The 27,493-nt window shown below is 33.9% G+C and overlaps 1 protein-coding gene across 3 annotated transcripts in view; it reads right to left on the bottom strand.

Annotated features, from left to right (window-relative positions):
- The window catches only part of Egfr (epidermal growth factor receptor), a 416,007-nt gene that overhangs the window by 75,860 nt on the left and 312,654 nt on the right, over positions 1–27,493 (bottom strand). The window contains exon 1 of one of the 3 annotated variants that reach the window (XM_067775007.1): positions 21,742–23,307. The exons of the other annotated variants lie outside the window; for them this stretch is intronic. Coding sequence (XP_067631108.1) covers positions 21,742–22,024 — 283 coding nt within the window. The 5' untranslated portion in view covers positions 22,025–23,307. Of the gene's footprint in view, positions 1–21,741; positions 23,308–27,493 lie in introns of those variants that run through there. 3 annotated transcript variants of the gene reach the window in all.

The raw sequence follows: 27,493 nt of genomic DNA, 5'->3' as shown, positions 1-27,493 counted from the left end.
CGGAAATGTCCGCCAAAAACGTTGTCGATAACAGTTTTTTTAAAAGAAAAATATTAACGGGTATAGCTGAAAATTTTACAATCAAATGAAAAATTTTTTAGTGGGTCATGAAAAAAACCACTGCCATTTTTCTGTTCAGTTAACTCAAAACAAAAAAACAGGTTCGAAATTTTCGAAATATTTTTGAGTTATACATTTCTTTCAAAACCATTTTCGAGATTGCGTTGCTCAGTTTCAATTACAACAGTCATACGCAATTTTTTTTCAGATATCTTATATATTATTTCTAGTTGCTGTTTTTATGTACAGCTCCCTTTTTCGCTTTTATTTGGGATCCAAATCTAAGAGTAATATTTTGGTTGTAAAGATGGATATTCGTGCTATTAGCGAGTTTTGGGCATTATTGGTCGTAGTGCTCTTGTTTAGCAATATTTTATTAAAATAATTTGTTAAATATAAACGATTGTGAGCACACAAAAAAATCTATTTGTACTAGCACTATTGTGAATATTTGATTAGAACTAACACTGCAATACCGGAAGTTGCTAACGTTCGCCAGACGGCAGCGCATGCGCATGTAAGTTTTTATTGATAGATGATTGATTGATAGAACAGCTGATTTCTGTTGATATTTGATATGAGACTTGTATTTTGTTGCGCAAGATGCGCACGGGTCCGGCTAGTCGAAAATTAAAAAGGAATAGTGTAATTGACGAAATTTGATAAAAATTTGCCACTGCATTTTTTATGTACGCGGCTGTGCATATATACATACATATGTATGTAAATCAGACTGAAGTTATTTGCATACATATGTATGTAAACAAGTATATTTCACGATATCTCTAGGTACTTATGTAATTTTTGAACAATAATCAGGCATTCATCCGGTTTAGATAACAAAATTTTGCACTGCAAATTATTTTCTCATTATATTAGGTACACAAAAAAAGTATAAATATATTTCTAAGAATAAATGCACGATTCGCCCTCTGCATGCGAATGATTATACAGCTTATTAAAAAAAGGGGGGAAATAGATTAGAAATCAGAATGTATATTTTCTAAATCTGCAAAAACAAACAAACTTTTTATACAAACATTGTACCTTGTCCGATGTACATATATACATATATATACTCTCTTGTACGAAAACCTCGCACACATAGTAAGAAATTAACAACAAAAAATATGCATATGCTTTTTAAATATTTAAAAAAAAAATATTTTTTATTTATTCTAACGCTAATAAAGTTAAACAAATCGCAAAATGAATTACTCAAATCTAACCCGCCACTATAAATTTGCACACCATCTCTAAATATTTGCACAACTGTGTACATAACATAAATTGAATTCACTAGAAACTAGCGAGATCTGGTGATTACAAATAAAGCGTCAGTAACACGTACATAAGTGCCCAGTCAACACACTAAGAAGCCCAAAATTATTTTTTAAATTCATATACGTACAAAATAAAAATTTGAAAAAAATCAAAAAACGATAGCAAAGCGCACAAAATAAACTAACAAAAAAGCGCAATGAAAAAATAATAAAAAAAAACAAAAAAAAATTTTTTAAATACGAAATGTAAAAAATAAAATAAAAAGAATTCAAAGCTAATTGAAAAAATTTGCTATAGAAAAAATTTTACAAACCACTTTATTGATTGTGCACATTTGCGTACCTAAACAATATTTGTCAACATAATACCCTTGCCATATCTATGCACAATCACGCATATGTAAATTAGGGTGCCCCTTCGTTGTATAGAGGGAAAATAAGTGTTTGGATTCTTGATCTTACCCCCTAAAAATATGCGAAAAGCTCAAAACCGAATATATACAAAGTTTTAGGAAAAATCAAAAAAGATTTATAGGCGGCGCAAAGGGCTTGAAATCCTGAAAATGACGAATTTATACAATTTCGTGTTTCAGGCTTCCATATTTCTGAATCCTACGAAAATTTACTGCTTTTCCATATCTGTATTTGCTTACTTTTCTAACATGGCCACAATCTTCAAAATCGATCGATCAATAACAGAGTTACAGGGCAAAATATATATTGCTTTCGACAAACAAATATGAAAAGTAAATTAAGTCTGTGCAAATGTGTTGCACGTGTCAGCTGAAGCGTCACATGCTTGTGATATACCGTTATAACCGTTATGGCGTGGAAATCTTCCAGAAATAACAGGTCGTAAAAAGGTGGAACGACTTCCAGTTGTTGTTATTTACAGGAATGGAGAACAGTTAATAGGAGCTCCAAAATTATATGCTGCAACAGGCTCGGAAATAGCTGATACGTTGTATGAACTGTTATTTGAATGGGATCTGAAGGATGATATTGTGGCCTGTTGGTTTGATACGATATCGGTTAACACAGGCGTTATAAAAGGAGCTGCAAGGTTATTAGAACAAAACTTGATCGAAAACTTTTGTGTCTACTTTGTCGTCATCATATTTATGAAGTTTTGCTGAGAAATCACTTTTAATCAATAGCAAAGATACTATTCTAAATTTCTCTAAGGAAGAGTTGAAAAAGAAAATAGTAAGAGATGACTATAGGGAATTATTGAAGTTAACGTATATATGCCTAGGAGCAATGGTAGCATAAAGTTTCGTGTACCAGAGCCCACTTATCATGCTCGGTGGATGTCTAAGGATGTGTATTGCTTAAAAATTTATTTATTTCTTGAACAGTTTAAACTAACGGAGTATGAAGAGAATTCGATAGCAAGTGTATGCGCGTTTATTATACAATTCTATGTTAAGCTTTGGTTTAACTGCACCAATCCTCAAAGAGCACCTCTTCAAGACTTATCTTTTATTAAAGAAATTTATAAATACAGAAATGTTAATAAAAAATATTTGACATTACAATAAAAAAGTTTTGTAACCACCTATGGTACCTGTCTGGAGAATGTATTGCATTGGCATGGTTCCATGATAACGTCTCTTGTACCATGCAGAAAAATATTGTGGAAAAAATCAAAAGCATAGACAACTGCGACAAGGAAACAGAAAATTTAAAGAGGTTACACTTAAGGCCAGTGAAATCAATAAATTCATAGAAAAAAAAGTACACGATTTTGTAACAGGAAATACAATTGATTTTTTTGGTCGGTTTGGGATATCATCTTAATTTCAGAAGGTAGATCCACTATACTGGGGGGATGGAGAAACCTATAAAAAAGCTAAGGATATTGTTAATAATATAAAAGTAGTTAACGACACAGCAGAACGGGGAGTAAAACTTTTGGAAGAATATCAAAGAATACTTACAAATGACGAACAAAAAACAATTTGAATCACACAATAAATCATAATTAATTTGATCCTAGGTAATAATGTCATATTATATACGTGTCAGCTAAAGTTTCACAAGATGTATTTTCATAAAGTTTATAATAAAAAAAATTTGAAACAAGCTCATTTACGTATATTCATTATATACACATTCTTGAAGTAATGACACCGTGTTTAAGGCATAATTTATTTTACAACTTTATTATTATTTGTCAAATTATTGTTGTTTTAGATTTATTTGAAAGTCAAATATGTCTAGAACTTACTAATAACACGATAAATTACGTTTCGCTCATAACAAATGAAGTAGGGTTGACCAAATTTAAGAAATTGTAAAAATTCGTAATTTTTCAGGATTTCAAGCTCTTTGCGCCACCTCTAACCCTTTTTCGATTGACCTAAAACTTTGTATATTCTAATTTTTAAGCTATTCGCATATTTCTAGGGGGTGAAATCGAGAATCGGAACATTTTGGAAAATAAGGGCCACCCTAATGTACATATGTATGTATCAAACAGCTATACTTATTTGCTTAATATATATGTATCACATGACTATATAGCTTTAAATATACAAATATTAATATTGATATTTTTAATATAAACGTTGTATAAAATAAGCTATAAAATGGACTGAGATCAAATTCATCTATTAATTCCAAAACATTAGAAGGTTAAAAAAAAGAACGCTTATCAGCTCTATCTGTGGCGGCTGGCTACCATTTTTGTGCTCCTGTTGTGTGCTATTTGCGAAGTCTGTGATAAGTGAAGCATATCATACATGTGGTTACTTTAAATTGATTGAAAGGAGAGATTGATGAATTGTATAGATAAGACTTTGAATCCAAGCACTTTATTTACATTTCCCAGGATCAGATATAAAAATAAATTTAGAAAGAGGAAGATCATTAACTAACATTACAAATAAAAAAAACTACCTACTACTACTAACATTATGGCATACCATAAATTGGACTATTGCACAACTGTTATTATTCGAAAAAAAAATGAATTTTTTTTTTGGCCTATGCAGATTCAATATGTACACACATATAATTTCAAAATTATTTAAAGTAAACAGTGCTTTAAAAAATTCTGCAATATATTACCTCCAGCATTTATTTTGTTCAAAAATTGTGTTAATTCGAAAAAGGACACTGAAGTTGCTACAACGTCACAACGGGTGCTGACAAAGTCTTCCAAATTTTCTTTTGATCAAAAATGTTGTTCGTAAGAAAAAGGTGCCTGAAGATGACACAATCTGAGAGCATCTATAATCGTTCTTAAGAATAGATCAGCATTATGTAAAATATTTAACAGAAAACTTTTTAATCAAGCGTTCTTTATTAGCTTATAAATTTATATTTATTTAAAAATTTGATTCTTGGAAAGGTGAGCACTGAAGATGGCAAAACGCGTAGACGCATTACTTTCATCTGCAATAATAGATTAAGGATGTGGAAATATTTCGAGAATTATTGAACGTTTATCCGTTTATAAGCTTTGAAATTAATATTAGCCGTGTTTTTTTTTACACGTAAACGTCTGTACGCTTATACTTTATATGGACTGCTAAGCGTCAAACTTTAAATACACCTCTGAAGTTGCTGCGCATAAAATGTGTACTACTAAATTTCAATACGCATTATAATCAGATGTAACTGAAATATGTGTATTTGTTTCACCCTTTACACTAATTCTATGTATTCTATGTGTGTCCACAATTCATCGCAACTGATTTAGCTATATGTTATACACAGGCATACAACAGATGGTTGTGTCTCCGCTTTTCAGTACACCCTGTTGCTGTAGCTAGTTGTTTAACCACTGCCGCTAGATGGGTCTCCTAAGCATTATCTTAGCGGGGATAGGCATTTTTTTCACGCGCAAACGTGAACGTAAACGCGTGTATAAAAAACACGGCTATTAAAAAAATTTTGTTCGTTCGAGAAAGGTGTCTGAAGATGAAACAATCGCCTTTTGTAACCATTTTTAACTGCCAATGTTTGCATTAAACGCTTATCTTCTTAATTTATATTTATTCAAAAATGTTATTCGATCAAAAAAGAGCCGTGAACATAGCACAATGACAGCACACAGCAATCCCACCTACAGTAATAGACAAGAGATGCCGGAAAATTTTACCAAAATTATTGAACATATATCAGTCTCTAATTTTTTTTTTTTATTGACAAAAATAATTTATTCAAAAAAGGGTACTGAAGATGGTACAGTGACAAAGTTTTGCCAAAATTATTGAATAACTATCCACCCTCAAATTTTCTTTCAATTCTAAGAAGTTGTTTATTCGAAATAGGGTCCTGAAGATGACACAATCGCGATTACTGTGTTAACTATTCACAATTTGATCAAACCTTAAAAAAAATCTAAAATTATTGTTAATAAATTCGTTTCTGTTTAATATACAAAAACACCAAACTCCCTGAAGAAGACACTGAAGCATCAAAACGCGTCGAAGGAGCAAGAAAATTTTTTAATTAAAACTATTTAGTGAACTTTGAATTTATCATAAACTTATGCAATGTTTTATCCACCAAACGTGTGAAAGCTATTTTCAGAATTAAAATTATGCAGGTGAGTACATTTGTATGTATATTGGGGTGTTAATTATAGCATCACGGCAAAATTTCTGGCGAACCTACATAACGATAGTTCGCTTGAACATTTTCAAAATGTTGATAATGCTAAAAAGTAAACATTTTAACAAATTTTATCTCGAATTCAAAGGAGTGGGGGAGGGGTAGGGGATATTCCATTAAAGAATTTTACCATACATTTTTAACCATATTTTATGCCTAAGTGGAAAGTGCTATCACCTGTGCCGTGAGTTATGCTTACTCTAAACTGCAAAAATAAGCGGAAAAAACTTGGTTTTGATGTTGAATGAAAGACCAGGTGGAAAACGATTTAAATTCTCTTGGCGTGACCAGTTGGCGCCAGTTAACCCAGCGAAGAAGTTATTGGCGAGCCGTGTTGGACGACCATAATCGTTTAAACAGTTAAGCGTCAATAAAGTAAGTAAATAAGGAAAGTGCTATTTCCTTGCTACCAAACAAACTTCACTAAAACAGTTTTAGATTTTCGAGAAATGAGAATGAGTAGTACTCTGTTGTGGGATTGTTTGGCTAGAAATCGTGCTTCAGTTTAAGTTTGAATTGATCAGTACACACTTTGACAAGGGGAGCTGTTACACAAGAACAGCGTATCAAAACTACGCAAGACTCCAATAAGTAAAAGTGAAAATTTTTCTTTGAAGTTTTGCCCAAATTAACGCCACGCCAGAGATTTCAAGGAAAATCCCCTTTCAATCCTAGTCGCATAATATTTCGTAGGGTGTATATTGGGGCGATCCTTATTTGAATACATCTTACTTTTTCTTAGTTTTGGCGTAGAATTTTGAAATTCGATTGTTTCTGGAAGCGAGAAAACCATAAACCAAGAAGTTATTTAAAAGTCAAAAATAAGATCCACCCTATTATGCATAACGAAACGTCTACAACGCTACATTCGATTTTGAAATGAAGCATGCAATTTTGACAAGTTGTTCGATATGCACTCATAAATGAGAGCACAGATATACACGCATATACAAATAATAAAACACAAACACATTTTATTTATAAAACTATACAATCATGTTGTTATTCTGATGCTTATCCCAAGTAAGTAAGTACATGCACCAGGTAGAAATCCAAATATATCTACATACATTCACACATACAAACCAACATAAATATTTCCAGAATTTATTATACCAGGTAGATATTTATTGCATTAACTCTTGCTTTTTATTTATTTAATTTATACGTTCAGTTAACACTTGTGTCAATATGTTTGTATATATATGTGTATGTATGCACGTATGCATTTGTTGTATGCCATTTAATATTTTTATCATATTTTCTTAATATTGTTATTGTCAATTTTAAGGTTCTACTTTTTGTTAACATTTATCAACAGCAAGCAAACACATTCAAGAAGCAGCAAACACAAACATATTTAGATTTACACACGCACATAAGTACACACATATCAAGGAAAAAGTAAAGCAAACTACAAGGGAAATGCCTGATTAAAATGATACATAAAAATTAAATAAATAAATCAAAAAAAAGGGCAAAGAGTGAAGTGGTTGAGAATGCAAGTTAAATAACTATATATGTAAATAAATGAATATATGTGACCCGGCTTTTGACAAGGTGGCTTATGACTCAAAAAAATATTTCCACTTTTTTCTGGTTTCGATAGTTTTTTTTATCTTTAACAGTTGTTTCTCGCAATTTCTTTTTTGAGTCATAAGTCACCTTTTCATAGGCCCGGTCACATATGTACATTAAGGTGGCCCTTATTTTCCAAAGTGTTCCGATTCTCGATCTCACCCCTTAGAAATATGCGAATAGCCTAAAAACTAGTATATATTAAGTTTTAGGTCAATCGAAAAAGCGTTAGAGGTGGCGCAAAGAGCTTGAAATACTGAAAAATTACGAATTTTTACAATTTCTTAAATTTGGTCAACCCTACCTCATTTGTTATGGGCGGAACGTAATTTATCGTGTTATTAGTAGGTTCTAGAGATATTTGACTTTCAAATAAATCTGAAACAACAAAAATTGGTCAAATAATAATAAAGTTATAAAATAAATTATGCCTTAAACACGGTGTCATTACTTCAAGAACGTGTATATAATGAGTATACGTAAATGAGTTTGTTTCAAATTTTTTTTATTTTAAACTTTTTTGAAAATACATTTTTAAAACATATACATATGTCACGTGAAACTTTAGCTGACGCGTACATATATAATATGCATATATGTAATACTCCTATATTGCTACAAAAGGCTAGGTACATTCCAAAACATCAGAGTGCTGATATATTGCTGTTTAAACGTTTTTGTTTTTGTATTCAAAAATCGAATGCACCTAAATTTAAATTTTTTCTTGTCACACTTATCCTGCTACAATCACAAAAATTGTATAGGCTGTCTTGTTTTGATTTCAAATTTAAAACATATTGCGAGCATTTTCTATTAGCAATATAGGAGTATTACATATATGATAATATGATATTTTTTCTTAGGATCTAATTAATGATGATTTATTATGTGATTCGAATTGTTTTTTGTAAAAAATTACAACTTGTAATAAATATTGTTTTTCTTGTTCGTCATTTGTAAGTATTCTATTATATTCTTCCATAAGTTTTACTCCCGTTCTTCTGTGTCGTTAACTACTTTTATATTTATAACAGTATCCTTAGCTTTATAGCGGATCTACCTCCAGAAATTGAGATAATATCCCAAGCCGACCAAAAAAATCAATTGTATTTCCTGTTACAAAATCGTGTAGTTCTTTTTCTATGAATTTATGGATTTCACTGGGCCTTAAATGTAACCTCTTTAAATTTTCAGTTTCCTTGTCGTAGTTGTCTATGATTTTGAGTTTTTCCACAATCTTTTTCTTCATGGTACAACGCCAATGCAATACATTCTTCAGACAGGTACCTACCATATGTAGTTACAAATTTTTGTATTCCAATGTCCGATATTTTTTTATTAACATTTCTGTATTTAATTTCTTTAATAAAAGATAAGTCTTGAAGAGGCGCTCTATGAGGATTGGTACAGTTAAACCAAAGCTTAACATAGAATTGTATAATAAACGCGCATATACTTGCTATCGAATTCTCTTCATACTCCGTTAGTTTAAAGTGTTCACGAAATAAATAAATTTTTAAGCAATACAATGCCTTAGACATGCACCGAGCATGATGAGTGGGCCCTGGTATACGAGACTTTATGCCATCAGTTGCTCCTATGCATATAGACGTTAATTCCAATAATTCCCTAAAGTCATATTTTACTATACTCTTTTTCAACTCTTCCTTAGAGAAATTTAGAGTAGTATATTTGCTATAGCTTAAAAGTAATTTCAATTCGTTATTTTGTAGCAAATATTTAAAAAATATTTTTGTCGATGTGTTTGCAATTTTCTTGAAATCGCCGAAATAACTGGACGCCCTTACTTGTATATAAACTTCATAAATATAATGACAACAAGGTAAATACAAAAGTTTTCGCTCAAGTTTTTTTTTTCTAATAACGTTGCAGCTCCTTTTATAACGCCTGTGTTAACCGATATCGTATCAAACCAACAGGCCACAATATCATCCTTCAGATCCCATTCAAATAACAGTTCACACAACGTATTAGCTATTTCCGAGCCTAAAATTTTGGAACTCCTATTAACTGTTCGCCATTCTTGTAAGTAACAACAACTGGAAGTCGTTCCATCTTTTCCCGACCTGTTATTCCTGGAAGTAGTTTTCCATCCCAATGCAAAGGGCCGCAATTTATCTATTTAAAAAAACCTACTATTCGAAATTTGTTCATTCAAGGTCAGTATAGTTTTAATAAGAAAACGCCAAAGAAATTTTTTTGGTATACATTTTATAACGGCAACTGTTATAACGGTATATCACAAGCATGTGACGCTTCAGCAGACACATGCAACACATTTGCACAGACTTAATTTACTTTTCATATTTGTTTGTCGAAATCAATATATATTTTGACCTGTAACTCTGTTATTGGTTGTGCATATTTTAGAAAAGTAAGAAAATACAGATCTTATTGCGGTAAGGAAAAGCAGTAGATTTTCTTAAGGCTTAGAAATATGGAAGCCTGAAACACGAAATTGTATAAATTCGTCATTTTCAGGATTTCAAGCCCTTTGCGCCACCTCTAAATCTTTTTTGATTGGCCTTAAACTTTATATATATTAGATTTTGAGCTATTCGCATATTTTTAGGGGGTGAGATCAAGAATCCAAACACTTTTTTTCCCTCAATACAACGAAGGGCCACCCTACTGTACATAGGTGCACATGCAACAGTAAACATTTTCCGAATGCGTAGATACATCATAAATTCAAAACAAAAAGTAAAATTTGTCTATTGCATTTGCATTGTTAATTAATATCACTCACGAATTGTAGCAGTTACTACTTAAGAAATATATTCCCAACGCTACGCTTTACATATTCTGCCCATATAAAAATACACACGAAATGCAAGCTTGCATATATGTTTGAAATCCAATACATTATTGTACTGGCTGTACAACTACTTAGCACAAAAATGTAGTGAAAACAACTCTGTGACTTTTTGGAGTGAATACTTTAATGAAATATAATATATGTAACTAGTGTACCCGTCAGACCCCGAAATTTAAATAAAAATAAATAAATGTATGGCCCGATAACCTCCGGAGAGATTTTAGGCCAATTTGCGTCGTGCTCCTTTTTCAATTTTCTCTACAAATTGGCGGGATGGGACCTACTTGTTTTGATGCCGACTCCGAACGGCATCTGCAAGGCAGATGAATGTTCACTGAAAAGCTTTTCATGGCAGAAATACACTCGGAATGCTTGCCAAATACTACCGAGGGGCGACCCCCCACGACGACCGCCACCCTGCCCGAAATTGGCTTGCCTTTATTCAAAAAAAGTCTCGCTTCCTCTCTTTTCTCTCTATACCATTTTCGTAAACTTTACCCTCCATTTGTATACCTTTCATGAAAATGAAATAGTATATTAAGTTTGCCACGAATCTCAAAATTGTAAGTCCTATATATATACCAAATTGGCCAGCTTGACGATTTGTGTTGATTTAGTCATGTCCGTCTGTTTGTATCTTCAAGAAATTTGGTGAGCGGGTATACTTTGGTGTGCGATAAGACATTTATCGAAAACATCTGGATCGGACCACTATAGCATATACATATCCTCCAAACAACCGATTCATTGTCATAACTATCTCATGCTGACAAAAAGAATCGTGAAGCTTTGTGTGAGATTTATCGATTTTTTATTTGTTTGACATTTATCGTAAGCTACGCTTAAGTATGTATATCTGTTCTCTATAAATAAATAAATAAATGTAAGGCGCGATAACCTCCGAAGAGATCTAAGGCCGGGCTTCTCTTCCAATTTGCGTCGTGCTCCTCTTGATTTTCCCTACAAATTGGCCGGACGGGACCTACATGTTTTAAGCCGACTCCGAACGGCATCTGCAAGGCAGATGGGTTTTTACTGAGAGCTTTTCATGGCAGAAATACACCCGGAGCGCTTGCCAAACACTGGCGAGGGGCGACCCCGCTTAGGAAAATTTTCTTCTAATTGAAAAACCTTATTTCTAAAATTTGATGGTGCTTTGCCCGGGGTGCGAACCCAGGGCATACGGTGTGGTACGCGGAGCACGCTACCATCACACCACGGTGGCTGTTCTCTATATATAACATATTTTATGCAGCCGATCATTTGGATATTACGAATGGAATAAGATTATTGCTCAGGTCCATTAATAAAATCTATGAAACCTTGAAATTGTACCCGGCAATTATTATTATGATATATTTCGGAATTTCACTTCTTCATCAGCTATCTTTTCGGTAACTGAGTTCTGCACTCGAAATCTCTTACATTTGTACTTTAAACTTTATATGGACTGTCAAACACATGACTTTATTTATCTACACTTCTGAAATTGCTGCGCAGAAAACTAGAACTCCTAAGTTTCAATACGCATTATACTCAGATGCAACTGAAATGTGTGTCTATGTTTCACCTCTACAAATGGTGTGTGTCCACTATTCACCGCAATCGATTCAGCTATAGGTTAAACACTATGGCCAACAGAGGTGCGTGTCTCCGCTATTCGGTACAACCCGTTCTGTAGCTAGTTATTTAATCGCTGCCGCTAGATGGGTCTCCTTAACACTATCTAAGTGAAGATAAGCGTGTTTTTTTTACCCGCAAATGTAGATGTATATACATGTAAAAAAAACACGGCTCTTATATGTAGTTAATCAAAATTGTGGGGAATATTTTTAGGCTCCTTCCACAGCACTTAATCAGCGACAGCGTGGCATTCATATGGTCGAGTAGATAGACCCATCCGCATTTACATCAGTACGAATGTAGGAGATTTCCATTTTAAAACCCAGCTTCCGAAAAGCGAGCAGATGAAGAAATGAAATTCAAAAACATATCGTAGTAACCATCAAAGTGTGCAAATTTTGTAATTTTTCTTTAATATCACTATATAAAAAATGGTGTAAAGCAATATGAGCCTGCCTTTCCTATTAACAATTATTTATTATTTTATTTGCTAAACAACAATTACTTAATTTCATAACTGAGCAATAGATATTGTAACCCAGTTTTTTCTACCTTCAGGCTTTCAATTGAGTGACCCAAATAAAAATGTTTAGCGCATTTACAGCATAAGCTTTAGAGCTTGATTTCTATCAAACTAGTATTAATACTAAATATTATAGTAATTGTAAACAGAGCAAAGTAAATACTAAATAAAAATAGTGCAAGACCTAATGTAGTGTAATAAATTTAGAGCTGAAAGAGTAAATAAGCGGCTATTTGTATTTGAAGCAAATAAACAGAGAATTTTGAAATATTTTGATAACATTGGCAGGTGGAAGTGTTCAAAGGGCTAAATACATACTAAAATATCTACATGACTTGCTATTGTTACTGATTATACCCAGCATTAAACAAGTAAGGAAGGCTAAGTTCGGATGTAACCGAACATTACATACTCAGCCGGGATCTTTGGAGACAAAATAAGGGAAAATCACTATGTAGGAAAATGAACCTACGGTAACCTTGGAATGTGTTTGTATGACATAGAATGTGTTTGTACGATATGTATATCAAATGAAAGGTGGTAATGAGTATTTTAAAAGGGAGTGGCCCTTAGTTGTATATGTGCAGGCGTTTTCGAGATATCGACCAAAATGTGGACCAGGGTGACCCAGAACATCATCTGTCGGGTACCGCTAATTTATTTATATATGTAATACCACGATGCTGCCAAGATTCCAAGGGCTTTTGATTTCGCCCTGCAGAACTTTTTCATTTTCTTCTACTTAATATGGGAGGTGTCACGCCCATTTTACAAAGTTTTTTCTAGAGTTATATTTTGCGTCAATAAACCAATCGAATTGCAATGTTTCATCCCTTTTTTCATATTTGGTATAGAATTATGGAATTTTTTAAATTTTTCGTAATTTTCGATATCGAAAAAGTGTGCGTGGTCATAGTCGGATTTCGGCCATTTTTTGCACCAAGATAAAGTGAGTTCAGATAAGTACGTGAAATAAGTTTAGTAAAGATATGTCGATTTTTGCTCAAATTGTCGTGTTAAGGGTCGAGCGGAAGGACAGACGGTCAACTGTGTATAAAAACTGGGCGTGGCTTCAACCGATTTCACCCGTATTCACAGGAAACAATTACCGTCATAGAATCTATGCTCCTACCAAATTTCACAAGGATTGGTTATTTTTTGTTCGACTTATGGCATTACACGTATTCTAGACAAATGAAATGAAAAAGGGCGGAGCCACGTCCATTTTGAAATTTTCTTTTATTTTTGTTTTTTTTTTTGCACCATATCATTACTGCAGTCGAATTTTGACATAATTTACTTATATACTGTAAAAATAATCAATTTTTTGTTAAACTTTTACTTAAAAAAAATTTTTTTTAAGTGGGCGTGTTCTGCATCCGATTTAGCTAATTTTTAAAATAGCACATATATAGTGATAGTAGTAACGTTCCTGCCAAATTTCGTCATGTTATCTTCAACGACTGTCAAATTGCGGCTTGCAAAACTTTCAAATTACCTTCTTTCAAAAGTGGGCGGTGCCACATCCATTGTCCAAAAATTTACTAGTTTTCTATTCTACGTCATAAGGTTAACCCACCTACCAAGTTTCATCGCTTTATCCGTCTTTGGTAATGAATTATCGCACTTTTTGGATTTTTCGAAATTTTCGATATCGAAAAAGTGGGCGTGGTTATAGTCCGATTTCGTTCATTTTAAATAGCGATGAGTGCCATACCGTATTTCATCGAGATACCTCAAAATTTACTCAAGTTATCGTGTTTACGGACGGACGGACGGACGCACATGGCTAAATAAATTTCTTTTTTCGCCCAGATCATTTTGATGGATAGAAGTCTATATCTATCTCGATTAGTTTATGCCGTTACGGATTGCCGTTATGCGAATAAAGTTAATATACTTTGTGAGCTCTGCTCAGCTGAGTATAAAAATGTAAGACCTTAACTTACTAATTTTGTACATGTCAATATATCTAAATAACATTCTTTTGGAACTGGCTTTAGTTATTTTACTGCAGGGTGTAAATAAAAATGTCGTCATACAAATACTTGTAATCATACAAAATTTATGATACTTAATATGATACAAGTCAATATTACCCACGAAAAATAACTGAACTGTAATAAAAATTGGTAAATAAGATATCAGAGCCAAAAAAGGTACTTAAAAAAAATAAACAAATAATAAAGTTAAATTAAAAACAAACATGGCATTAAGCAACATTAGTTAAGCATAAATTGGTTGGTAGTTACGACGACTGACAGCCAACTGAGTCTATAGCTGCTGAACTGCTGCGTTTCTTGATGCTAAGATAAGATTAAACACAAAACCCTAAAGCATTGATAAATAAAAAAGAAAAATGAAAATTCAACATTTTTTGAAAGGAGTGCATGTGTGTATGCGTACGGGTAAAAAACAAAAACAATATTAAAAATTTTTCAAATTGAACAGTTTATGATAACATAAAAAGCTTTTTACAGAAAATGATAAAAAAATATCAATGATATAAAAATGTAAAGTATATAAAAACAAAACTGATAAAAGTATAAACAAAATGCAATGGGTACCAAAAAAATACGGTCAATGGAGTTTAAAAATAAATATGGTTAAAAAAATATTTTACAGAAATTGGCATTAGCAATAAATATACAAAAAACAATAGCAAAAACAACAAAATATAAATATGTGTAAAAAAGGCGGAAGTGGAAAAATATAAAATGAATAAAAAAAAAATGTATAATTTTATGATCTTTAATTTAATTTTCTATTCATTTTTTATGGTTTAGATATTGCATATATATAAATTAAAAGTGAAAAAAAAATTGGTATGAATAAAAATATTGGAACAAATTATGAAAAATTAATATGTATAAAAAAAAATTATTAAATCAAAATAATAAAAAATGCTATTTGTTCATATCTAAAAATGATTAAAAAATAAAGAAATACAAAACATAATTTTTTTTTTTTTTCAAAATATAAATATTTACTTGTATTAAAAGTGAAAAGAAATTTTAGTAATATAAATTTAAAAAAATATTCAGTTAACACCAGTTCTCTCATAAATAAATGTATATTCATTAAGATCGCTACAAAAATTAAAACTAGTCGAAATAAATAGTTCCTGCAGACACAACATCCACATTTTGTTTTTATTATCACTATTATTATCACTATTATTTTGTTATTTAAATTCTATTTTTAGAATAGTGTATTCAGCACTTTATGGGTTTTTGAATAGAACAACATCACAGTACGCAGTTTTAACAACGCCAAATTTTTTTGTGTGCATATGTTTAGGTTAGGTTGAACTGGCCGGTTCATGAGGACCTCACATAGACTGAATGAGTCCGTAGTGTTACCAGAAGGTTGTTTTAACGACCAAACTGAAAACCCCTATCAAAAACCAGGGCCTATGTTATACAATAACACCGTCCTCTTGGCAAATACTAGAAGCTTCCTAGGGCTTAAGCCACTTGCTGCTTCTAGATCTAATAGCTGTATCACTTCTAATAACTGGAGTCTTAGCCTGGAAAGCACCTCTCGCCTTCGCGTAATATCGCCCAGTATACGTGGGACGTCTACGGAGGAAGCTTTAAGGGATGCGCCCTTTTTAGCTAGTTCATTCGCTTTTTCATTCCCATCTCTTCCCATATGCCCTGGGACCCAATATAAATGTATGCTTCTCCTGTCCCGATTCCCTCCAGAGACTGCTTACACTCTAACACGCATTTAGATTATGTACTATGCAAGATTATTGCCTTAATTGCTGCTTCACTGTCAATATAAAAGTTAACACGGTTGCAGCTTAAGCTTTTCTCTTTCAGGGTTTGTACTGCTTTGGTTACGGCTAATATTTCCACTTGGAAAACGCTACAGTAATCCGGCAGCCTGTAGGATCTGTTTATTTCCGGATCAGTTCAGTATACCGCCGACCCTACTCATTCCACTACTTTGGAACCATCGTCCACCATTTGCGTACTCTTGCGCCAAACGTCCACTTCTATTGTCGCCTTAAGATCTCCCTCGAAGCGCAGATAGGGAATCAGGTAGTCTTTTCGTCTTGTGATTGATGACGCTATACTACCATGGCCGTACGGTCGGCGCTCAAGCTGCCCAGATGCACCGAGCCTGGTTGCAGCTGTTAACGCTATGTTCTTTGCTACCAGGTCTACGCGTGGAATGCGTAGAATCGCATACAGTGCGGCCGTCGGGTTGTTTTCAGGGCTTTCGTAATGATCTGCATACCCCCTCTAATTTTTGAGGTGGGTTGTTTTTTGTGTGGCTTTCCACCAAAGAAAAACTTCATAGTATAGAATAGTGCTCACAGTCGCTGTAAAAACCCTATGAAAAAGAGAGGGCGATAAGCCCCACGTACACCACAGCATTTTTTACATGCATAAAGTGCCGTTGAGGCCTTCTTCGCCCACTACTCCACGTTTAGCTTCAGTGACAGCTTACTGTCTAGGATGATTCCTAGATATTTTGTGCAAGGTTTCTCCTGTAGAGTCACCCCTCCTAACTTAGGCCTGGTCCAATTTGTGACCTTGTGCATATGTTTACACATAATACATATTTTCTGCACTGAATTGCGCCAATCTTTTTAAAATAGCTTTCCAGTTGTCAAACTATAAATAAATAAATAAAATTTATGTGATGTCAAATGCAAATCAGTGCTATCCCATAAAATCGAAGAAGTAAACTGGTAAAAAGGCTCCAGCAACTGCTGTCATCAGAAGGCATTATGTAAAAACGGCACACAAAATATAAGATCGCTTTAAGGTGGATCAAAAGAGGAATGGGATGTACCTTTAAACAGTTGCCAAAAGTGTTGGTGTTTTGTGGCTAGTAAATTCATCAAAATGTCGGCTTATGTTAAGAAGAATTTTTTTAAAACTTATAAACATTCTTTTTGGTCTACAGTTGTAAATAAAACATTTTGAAGAAATATTTATTAAAACAAAACAGTTTTAAGCTATCGATTGGTATAGTTTCCAAATCAAACTTTATTTTGAGGAATACAAATTTGTTGGCAAAGATAACATGCGGCATTTTTACCCAAGCAACATCCTGCGTCTGTTAGCAACTTATTGTTAGTCAATATTGCATTATCGAAAATAAAGCTGCATTTATTTTAAAAAAAATTTAATTCACATTTTCAATTCATTCTTCTGCTAATTTTCAAAACAAAATTCTACACCCAAAATCCAAACGTACATATATTGAATAACAGATGGCAAAGTTTATAGCAAAGATAACACAAACCGTAATTACCCTCAATTTATTTCGTTCCACCTTAATATGAATACATACAAAATATATACACAAATGCCACCCAATTAACATTTTTCTCAATTCTCAGTTCGAGATACATTTGAGAATCATTTCCATCCATTTCTCACTTTTCAAACGTTAGTTTTCAAATGCATTTCAAATAACTGTTGATAGCATTCTCAAGCTAAAAGGCACATTTTTAATATGGAATTTTTCTTTATTTTCAAATTGAGAATTTTAGGATTCTCAACTTTTTCTCAAACGAGAATAAAGCGGAACGAAATGGAGTGCACTGTTGTGCCACTTTCGGTAAGCAAATTTATTATTTGCCTCACTTCACTTTTAACTCGTTTTGATTTATGCATAATGTAGTACAATATCACTTAATATTATTAAAATGTATAAATACTTCCTTATATTTTCACTTTATGTCCAACTTTACTCAATAAAATTGCTTGTTTACATTTCCAGCTAAAGTATGCAAATTAAAGATCGACGAATTATCAACGGCACTATCGCCGGCACTATCGATAGCATTGTTGCAAAATGATCATGATGTACTATGTTTTATTTTATTTTTGGGTTTCATGAACACTTATTATGTACTTTAAAATTTAGACACATTGGCGCAAAAAGTATTCACATTATTATTAAGGAAAATATTCCATGATATCGATGGCTTTCAACCAGAATGGAACGAAATGCAAGAACATTTCAAACCATTCTCAAGTTGAATAACAACGTTTGAGAAAAAGTTGAGAGAATATTTAGCTTCAAATGATTAATAATGCTGAATATCAAACATTTCAGAGAAAAAACTTTTCAAGTATGTCTCAAATTATTCTCAAGTTGAAGATCGATGTTTGAAAAAAAGTCGAGACAATATTTTGTTTCAAATGATAAATAATGTTGAATATCAAACTGAGAATCAACGTTTTTCTCAAACATTTGAGATTTTTGTTTTCAGTGTTTGTTGGGCAGTAAGCGCAAACGCCTCACACATGTACAATTTAAATGTCTCTTGGCTGTCTAAGTAAATGCAACGTCTGCAAGAAATCATTCAAGTCAGCTTCGACACCTAACACACCATGCATTTTCCAATAACTACTTACATATACATATGTATATGTAAATATTACTGCAAAATCTATAAGCAGAATGTAATAATATATGTGCGAGTATGTTTATAATTTTAGTAAGGCAGTTAATTGGTATGCAAACTTTGGTGTCCATAGTTCACTCCGTTTCGTACGTGCTGTGCATGCTGACGTCAGCTAATGGCTGTTGCCGCTAAAAGTATTTTTTTTTTAGTGTAGGAAGAAATCCATAAAAGGGGATTTCTATTTTTGATTTTTTTTTCTTGTTTGCTAGGTTTGTTCTTTTATACATTTTTATATTTTTTGATTCAAAATTTAGTGAGCTGTCGTCAGGCTTATTCCTCATTTGCCTGACTTTTCAAGTTTTCTAAACTCAGTCATCTAATATAACGCCGTACCATTTAGTTCCCAGAGAAAGTTTCTGATATAGCATATATTACGAAGTAGCCTGAAGAGAGCCCATTGTAATTTTTGATAAATATCTCTAGCTATCACCTGTAAAATATATTATGCAGTGATTTGGCATACATTCCGAGCGTATATTTGGAATGAAATGTTTTTCAGTGAAAACTCATCTGCCTTACAGATTCCGTTCGGAGTCGGCGTAAAAAGGTCACGTCCCGCTAATTTGTAGGAAAAATCAAAAGGAGCACGACGCAAATTGGAAGATAAGCTCGGCCTAAAATCTCTTCGGGGGTAATCGCTCCTTGTATTGATTCATTTATACATATTTATTGTCAAAACCAATGATAAGTACATTTGGAGAGTTCTCGTCAGACTAATTTTTTATATGCGCTACTTTCCAAGTTTATATAATGCCGGGTCACTTCTCCCCGCAAACATTCCCATTATTTTATACAAATTAATTCATAAATGCTGTCTGATTTCGTTTCGTGCACTGAAGTAAATTTGTACAAAAGGAAAAAAACTTGCTGCTTTATACATAATTTTCCCTTAAGTCCTCAAGAAATAATTTCCTGGAAAAAAAAATTTGTTTAGCATGTATCCTTTTTCAGAATTGTTCTAGATTCTCCATTTAACAAGCCGACACGGTTACGCATCCTCTTCACCATAAAATGAGAATAAAGTTGCGGCGTTACATCAACGAGCTTCGAACTTCTGCGAAAGTATCGTAAGGCAGTACGTCGTCGTCAATGCATTGAAGCAATATGCGGTAAGTACCTTTGCCTGTTAAGCATTCCCATCGAGACTTGGGCTTGAGATCTCCAATCTAGTTAGTTTGTTCAAAGAAAATATTTTGTTTTCTTTGTCCACTGTTTACATCTTTTGTCTCCATTGTTAAAGCTTTTTTTATTCCTAATCCAGAAAGCTTCTTTTTTTCTTAAACGTGTTTCGAATGGCAATAAGGGAAGCAGAATGCAACAAGATCTTCGAAAAGGCCATAGTCAGGAGCACTATGGAAAGAAACGGCCGGTCATTAAAACTCTAAGTTAATATGCACTGGAAACACCCGGCCCCATATTTGGCCAAAGATTCTGAACTAATAAATTCTGGGATGTGTTTTCATTGTTACAATAACAATAGAAATACAGGCGATATTCTAGTAGCCCAATGCTTTTCAACACATCCGCTTTTAAGGCAGTCTGGCGATAAAACCCCGGAACTGTAACTCAGTCAGCTCACTCCACAAAACTTTTGACAATACTTAGTTCTTACAAAAAACACCCTTCTACTTGCTAATGTCCGAACTACGTTCCAGCTCGATTATCATACTTTAAATCCGCCAGTCTAAATGGCATCATCATTAACACCTTTATTACTCCCATCTTGTTATTTAATGGAATAATACTTTATTTCTTGTTATATAGCTTAGCTTAAAGGAAGTACGCCTAAGAAAAACAGTGGGAGCCATTCGAAGCATAAAAAGCTGTAACTTCACATCTGTTAAGCGGAGCACAATGTACATCGAGTTCAATCAGTCGACCCAGTACTTATTCAGACGCTCAATGAATACAACACTATATTTCATCCTCGTTCCCACAACTTCCACTGAACAGTGACCCTTTAATATCAGAATCAATGCACCTGGGGAGGAACGCATCATATTATCAGAAACTTTATCAATTCTGATTGATGCTAGTACCAGATTGAATGAAAGCCTCAAAGTGGGTTCCAAAGGCACATACAGCACTTACATTCTCAGTCATATACGAGCGGGTCCTCTGCTTAAGCGTCATTTAAAGAGGAGGAGCAATCTTCCTGAAGTCGTTCACCGCAGTCTGTTTAATGGCATTCCTCGCTGGATCCTCGGAAAAGAGGTTTCTAAGTAAAATCTTGTCATCTGCGGTCCAAATCATTAACATGGGGAAGAATGAAGCCAACTCGTTTGGCAACTATCTGCATTATAAGAAGTGCTCCTGTCTTAATTAGATGTATAGCGTCCACCTTTTATGCATTAGTTTAAAATACTTAAAATTGCGGCCAGCGACAGATCTTATGATTTTCCAGCTTTGACCTCTCTTGTATTTCGATTGAAGCTGTAACTGAGATTGCCCTGTTCCACAGTAGTGGAAAACCCCGGATACACAAAAATATATTATTCACTATATTTAAAAAGAGATCAGTATGAGAACAAGAACGGAGCGAGCGTGACCTGTGTTCGTTTGCGCGCAATGATTTATTATTTTGTAGGTATTTCTATTGATATGCGCACAAACTAGCGGCGTTCATTCTCGCTTGTTGGTTTTATGCCGCGCTTGTTTAGATGAAAAGCGCTAATATTTTCACTTATACGTTAACAGGAACTCTGGAGCCCAATATAATAGAAAAAACTGACTCCAAAGAAGTCGTAAACTAATTCGAATAAATATACAAACTTACTCTTTCCCTTCACGAACTCCGTATGATTGTTTTCATGACTCTGCGCCAACACCGATGCGCCGCCAATAACACTACCCACAGCTCCTGCACTGCCAGCGCCATTATGACGTTTTCGCGCCGCTTGCTGAGAACCGCGATACCTTTCGGCGCGTCCATTTTTACCATAGCCACCACCACCCTGTCGCGGATTACGCGCCGCCAACGCCGTATGTACCAGACAGCCAGAGAAGTGTAGCGCCAACAATAGAAGTGGCGTCAATTTCTCCAGCTTAAATTCTTGCATTTTTTGCTCAACAACAGCAACAATAACTATGACAGCAGTAAAGCTGACACGTTAACGGCATTCTACGTGTAATTAAGTGTGAACATTGAGAAAATAAAATTTTGTCGCACACACTGTTTCCTTATTAAAATTATTTTGAAATAATTTTTTTTTTTAATTTATGTTTTCAAAAATTTTGTGTAAATATTGCACATCAAACACTTTAAGGCACTTTTTTGTTTCACGCACGCACACACTTGCACTTTGAGTTAACAAAAATGCTGGAATTTTGTGTTATATGATTTGCGCATGCGCGCCGTTATTGCAACCAAATTACACTGCGCTACCTTGTATGGAACTTTTTTGTGTGTGCGCATTTGTCGTATTGTTGTCGCAGAACACACAAACACGAAAGCAAGTTAAAGTTTATTGTTGTTGTTTAAACAAATGCCGTCGACGTTGACGACTTTCAAAGTGGTGCGGCGTGACAAGCTTTTTGCAAATTTTGTTTTCTTTTTACACTACAAACGAGTTTTGCAAGCTTCAACTTAAAACTCCACACACAAAATTTGTTGTATTCGTTTGTTGGCTTGTAAACCTCGTCGACTGAGGCAGTGGTCGACTGGTTGACGTATGTAGCTTACAATAACAACAATAAATAAATGGCAATACCCCTTGAAACGGGTTGCTTCTTCTTTTTGAAAACTCGACGACTTTACTGGCTTTGCTCGTAATAATGTTTTTGTGTGTGTATGTGTTTGCGCAAATATTTGTGTCGATCTTGTCGTGTCGGTCTTTTGTTTGTTTTGCAAATTAATTTTTATTACAAATACAACGCGTTCCAATTAGTTTCGTGTTTTTTGTTTTCTTAGCGAATTTTTTCAACCTTTTCTACATCTTTTCCTAGCGCTCGTGCGGGGTGGCAAATTTTGCGCACACGAGCTGTTATTTTGCAACCCGCTTCAAGCTTCACAGTTTGCTGAAGGCGTAAAAAATCACAAGCAATTGGCAATCGTCATAAATTTACTAAAACTCTGTACCACTTTCAACAACTACAAAGTACACCAATAATTGTTGTATCACTAACAACAACCACACAAAACAATTGATAATGAATTCTTGTTTATTCGTTCTTTTTTTTATTTTCAAATTTTAATTCAATATTAATTTTTCAATTAGAGCAAACAATCTCAGCTCAAAAAGAAAAAAACCGTCCGCGTATATTCCGGCGTCTGCGCAACAAAACGTTTTACTCTCAACTGAATTGGGAATTTATTCCAAAAGTTTGGCTCAATATCTGACCAAACCAGAAAAAAAGGTGGCGAATAGAAGCAGCAAGCAAAACACGCACACAATGTCAGCTAGTAAATTCCAGTGGATGTACAGGTAAGCAAAGGTATGCCAACATGGTTGCCATTTAATTGTTATTTTTCGTGCTGAATGAAAAATACAAATATATACGCGCATTGTTACATTTTTTTCATAGTGGAGCCTGAACAAAAACTTAAAAAAAGTCATAATTGGCACGATGTGATATTTTATCGTATGACTTTATACGATATGATGTGATATAGCATGAACTTGCGCTAATAGACTATCATATCATGCATGATATGATATGATTTTACAAAGAAATATGATAGTCTGTTATGGTGTTATTTGAAAAAAAGTGACCTGATCTAACTTAATAGATACACAAACACAGTTCACTTCAACTTGGTTATTAGCCTACCTGCTTATGCAAAATCGAAATAAAACACAAAATTTTTAAGCAAAAAAGTTGTAGATGAGGTTAAGTTATTACCTAAAGCCATGTGATTTAACTCAGCATATTATATAATACGGAAATCAGCAAATAGTTACAAAAAAGTTGAAATCTAAGATCATTAGCAATACATCACGTGATAGCATCATTTGTGTAATGTGATAAAGAATAAATTGGCGTTGCATAAAGTGATGCAGAATGATATGATCACTGAGCTTGAATTTTCGTATAGTTGTTGTTGCTGTGATCGGAATAACACTGCTCGAATTTCAAGCGGGAGTGTTGCAGATATCGACCATTTGATCGGACTGCCGCTAGTTCTTTGACCGACCTTTGGATCATACCACCTTGCTTTTCTGTTCTGCAAAAGTTATTTGAAGTTGACTACACCACTTTACATCTATTTTTGACTCAGCATTATATCGCATGATACAACCAAAATTTATAGCGCGATTTGTATGATGTGATATAAAATGAATATACGTAGAAACCAAGTGATGCCAAATAATATGATATGACAAAATGTGCCTTATTATACGAGTATAAAGAAGGAAGGAAATCCAAAATCATTAAGCTCAATTTTTTCCAAGTTGTTGCTGCAAAAGTATTTTCCGAATGTTACAGATATGAACAGTCATTTGCGCGTAATGAGTCCAGTACTAGAACCGTCTAATACTAACCCAACTGCAGTGAAAGCGAGTTCTTTGACAGATTTAACTTTCGGGTGTTCACAACTAGCATTTCTGTTCTACAACAGTTGTTTGTTGTTAACAGTGGCATCGTGTTTTACCTTTCGCAAGTTGATATGATTTCATATATTGTGATGTGATCTGATGAGGTTGTGATCTACGTGAAGTTGAGACAGTTTATTAGTGTATGATGTGATCTGAACTAGCTAGATGTTTTTTGATACACAGTAACTGTTACAAAAATCAAAGAGCATATATCAACAAGAGACATCACTTAACATGTTTGCTTCTAACCCAAACTACTCGCTGATTTAGATTGTGGTTACCGACATTTCTTTTTAAGGCTGTTCGCAAAAACACGACGAAAACCACGGTTGCCACTTCGGACTATGTTTGGTGCGCTGGTACCTTTTTGTCAAATTTGGTGCTTTTTAAGCAAGTAGCCAGGATTTTGATATTTTTGTCTTTTTCACTAATGCACAGATTCAAAAATCGTTCAATCATTTAATTGTAGCAGAACAAAGGCAATTCCGGCACATAAAGGAGTAATGTCGGATTCTACAAAAAAACAAATTTTGTAGATAGTTGATGAAACAACGGACTTGTCAGAACGAGCGGTCTTGTTTTAGTGGTTAGATATTTCGATCGATTTAATTAAAAATTTATTTCAAAATCAATTGTGTCTCTTGGTAATTTTATAAAGCTTGCCATTGATGTTCCCAATAAGACGGCCAGCAAAAAAATTTATTGAAAGCAAAATTTTACATTTAGTGCATTCAAGTGAATCGACTTGAACTAGGTACTCTTCAAAATGGTTGAGTTTGTACCCCTTTTCTTATTTTATAAGAAATATTGCCACGATTTTGTTATGCCATAATTTGTATGCTGCCACGACTTTGTTATGAGAAATTATCTCATTAATTCTCAAGTTCCTTTAATTTTTAACTTTTATTCATAGTGGCGGCCAACGTGGTGTGATGGTAGCGTGCTCCGCCTATCACACCGAAGATTATGGGTTCACGCCCTGGGCAAAGCAACATCCAAATTTTATAAATAAGGTTTTTCAATTGGTAGACATTTTTTCAAAGCGCGGTTGCCCCTCGGCAGTGTTTGGCAAGCACTACGTTTGTATTGCTGCCATGAAAAGTTCTCAGTGCAAACTCATCTGCCTTACAGATGCCGTTCGGAGTCGGCATAAAACAAGTAGGTTGCGTCCCGCCAATTTGTAAGAAAAATTAAAAAGGTCACTACGGAAATTGGAAGAGAAACTCGGCCTAAAATCTCTTCGGAAGTTATCGCGCCTTACATTTATTTATATTTATTCTTAGCTATAAAAAAATTTATTTCGCTTTTTAAGCCTTTAATTTTTGTCTATATAGCCTTTTTTCTGGAAAAAGAAGTTCTGGCAACACTGCTCTAGTATTTTGACATGCGGCGAAAATTAAAACGAAAAGTGGGAAGCAACTGTCAGTAACCCTAATCTTTTGCGGCGAGTTTTTGATATCACACATACTAACTGGCGTCTCTTGTTATGTATGCTCTTTGCAAAAATGTTTAGCTCAAAATAAATTTGCATAATATGTCACGATATGATGTCAAATGCATTAAGATATGACCTTATTTGAGCTGTTATGCGCTTCTTGTGCGCATTAAGTTGCTTTTTGCATTTAGCTCCGAAGAGGCCTGACTCGAATCCTTGAGCCCATACCAACCTATGGTTTTTCATTAAATTCATATTGTGATATCACATCATATGATGTGGCCTAATTTGTGTATAAAATAGGATTTGAAATCATACATTTAGGCTTTTTGATATTAAAATTTGGTACACTTTCGCCCAAGGATATGGTGCTCTTCTTGCTCAGTTGTTTTATGATCTCATCTGACTAAATTTAGTAAAAAAGTATATCAAGTTTTACAGTATGATATTTCGTCTGACTCTTAAATCTGTTCCTGTTTAAAAAGCCTATGAGATTAATCGGCTGCTATATATTGTGTTTGATCTTACATCGGCTATTTAGAAAATAGATCTGAGTAAAAAGTTATTTCATTTAAAAACAATTATATAGCGCTGCATCAAATAAAAACAAAATCAAACCTCAGCAAGTTATAACCAAACGGCAACTCTGCATGTCACAACGAGCAAAGGCGCAGCAATCACAAACAGGTAACAACAATATAATACAGACACAAACAAACACACACACACATACAAATATACAAAAAAGTAACAGCTGAATTATTCGCCGGGATAGCAAGCTTCGCCGGTTTTTTTTTGAGTCGATTTACTCTACAATATTTAAGGAGAAGATATCTAAGCTTGGCTTCAGTGAGAGTGTTAAAATAGCAAATATTGTTATAATTTTGTAAAAGAGTTAAGCGCAGACTCACTTCAAGAATCGTCTGCTTACAAAACCCTTTTTAAACACAACAAAATTTATCTTTGCAGCGAAATACGTGCTACTCCGAAGCCAACACTATACTCAGGTGTTGTGCAATAGAGTGCAGCTCACCTGAGTAAATTCAGATCGCCGCTCAGCTGAGTGTATTGAGAGCGCGTTTGTATTCACTGCTGCTCTTGTTGTTTAAACAAATTGTGGAAAAACACATACATATGCAAACATGAAAACAAGTAAGTGTCGATATAGCTATCTCTGTGCTTGTAGCAAGCGTTCAACAAGACATTTGCTGGATCTTGAAGTTCTAACCTTATAAGTTAAGTTGGCTTTGGCACGTCTGTGTACAAATATTGGCGCGTGGGTTTTCGATTTCATCTCTCTTGTCTACCACAATTGGTTGTAAATTTTTCTGTTACTCTTTTTTAATTTGTAGGTATCTAAATTCATTTTCTAAGTACTTATACATTTACTTTTGTTTTATTATATTTGCTGTTTTTTCATAAATTTTCCAAGAAATATTCGTTCATCTGCTCGTTTACTTCTTAACACTTTTATGTCTAAGATCAGCATTTTTATAGGATCTACAACACTTTTTGAAACGGGAGCAATTCCAATGATTTTTCTGGGAACACCAACA

The sequence above is a fragment of the Eurosta solidaginis genome, chromosome 3, assembly GCF_040869045.1.
Source record: "Eurosta solidaginis isolate ZX-2024a chromosome 3, ASM4086904v1, whole genome shotgun sequence".
Taxonomy (NCBI): domain Eukaryota; kingdom Metazoa; phylum Arthropoda; class Insecta; order Diptera; family Tephritidae; genus Eurosta; species Eurosta solidaginis.
This window is presented reverse-complemented; position numbering and strand designations above follow the sequence as displayed.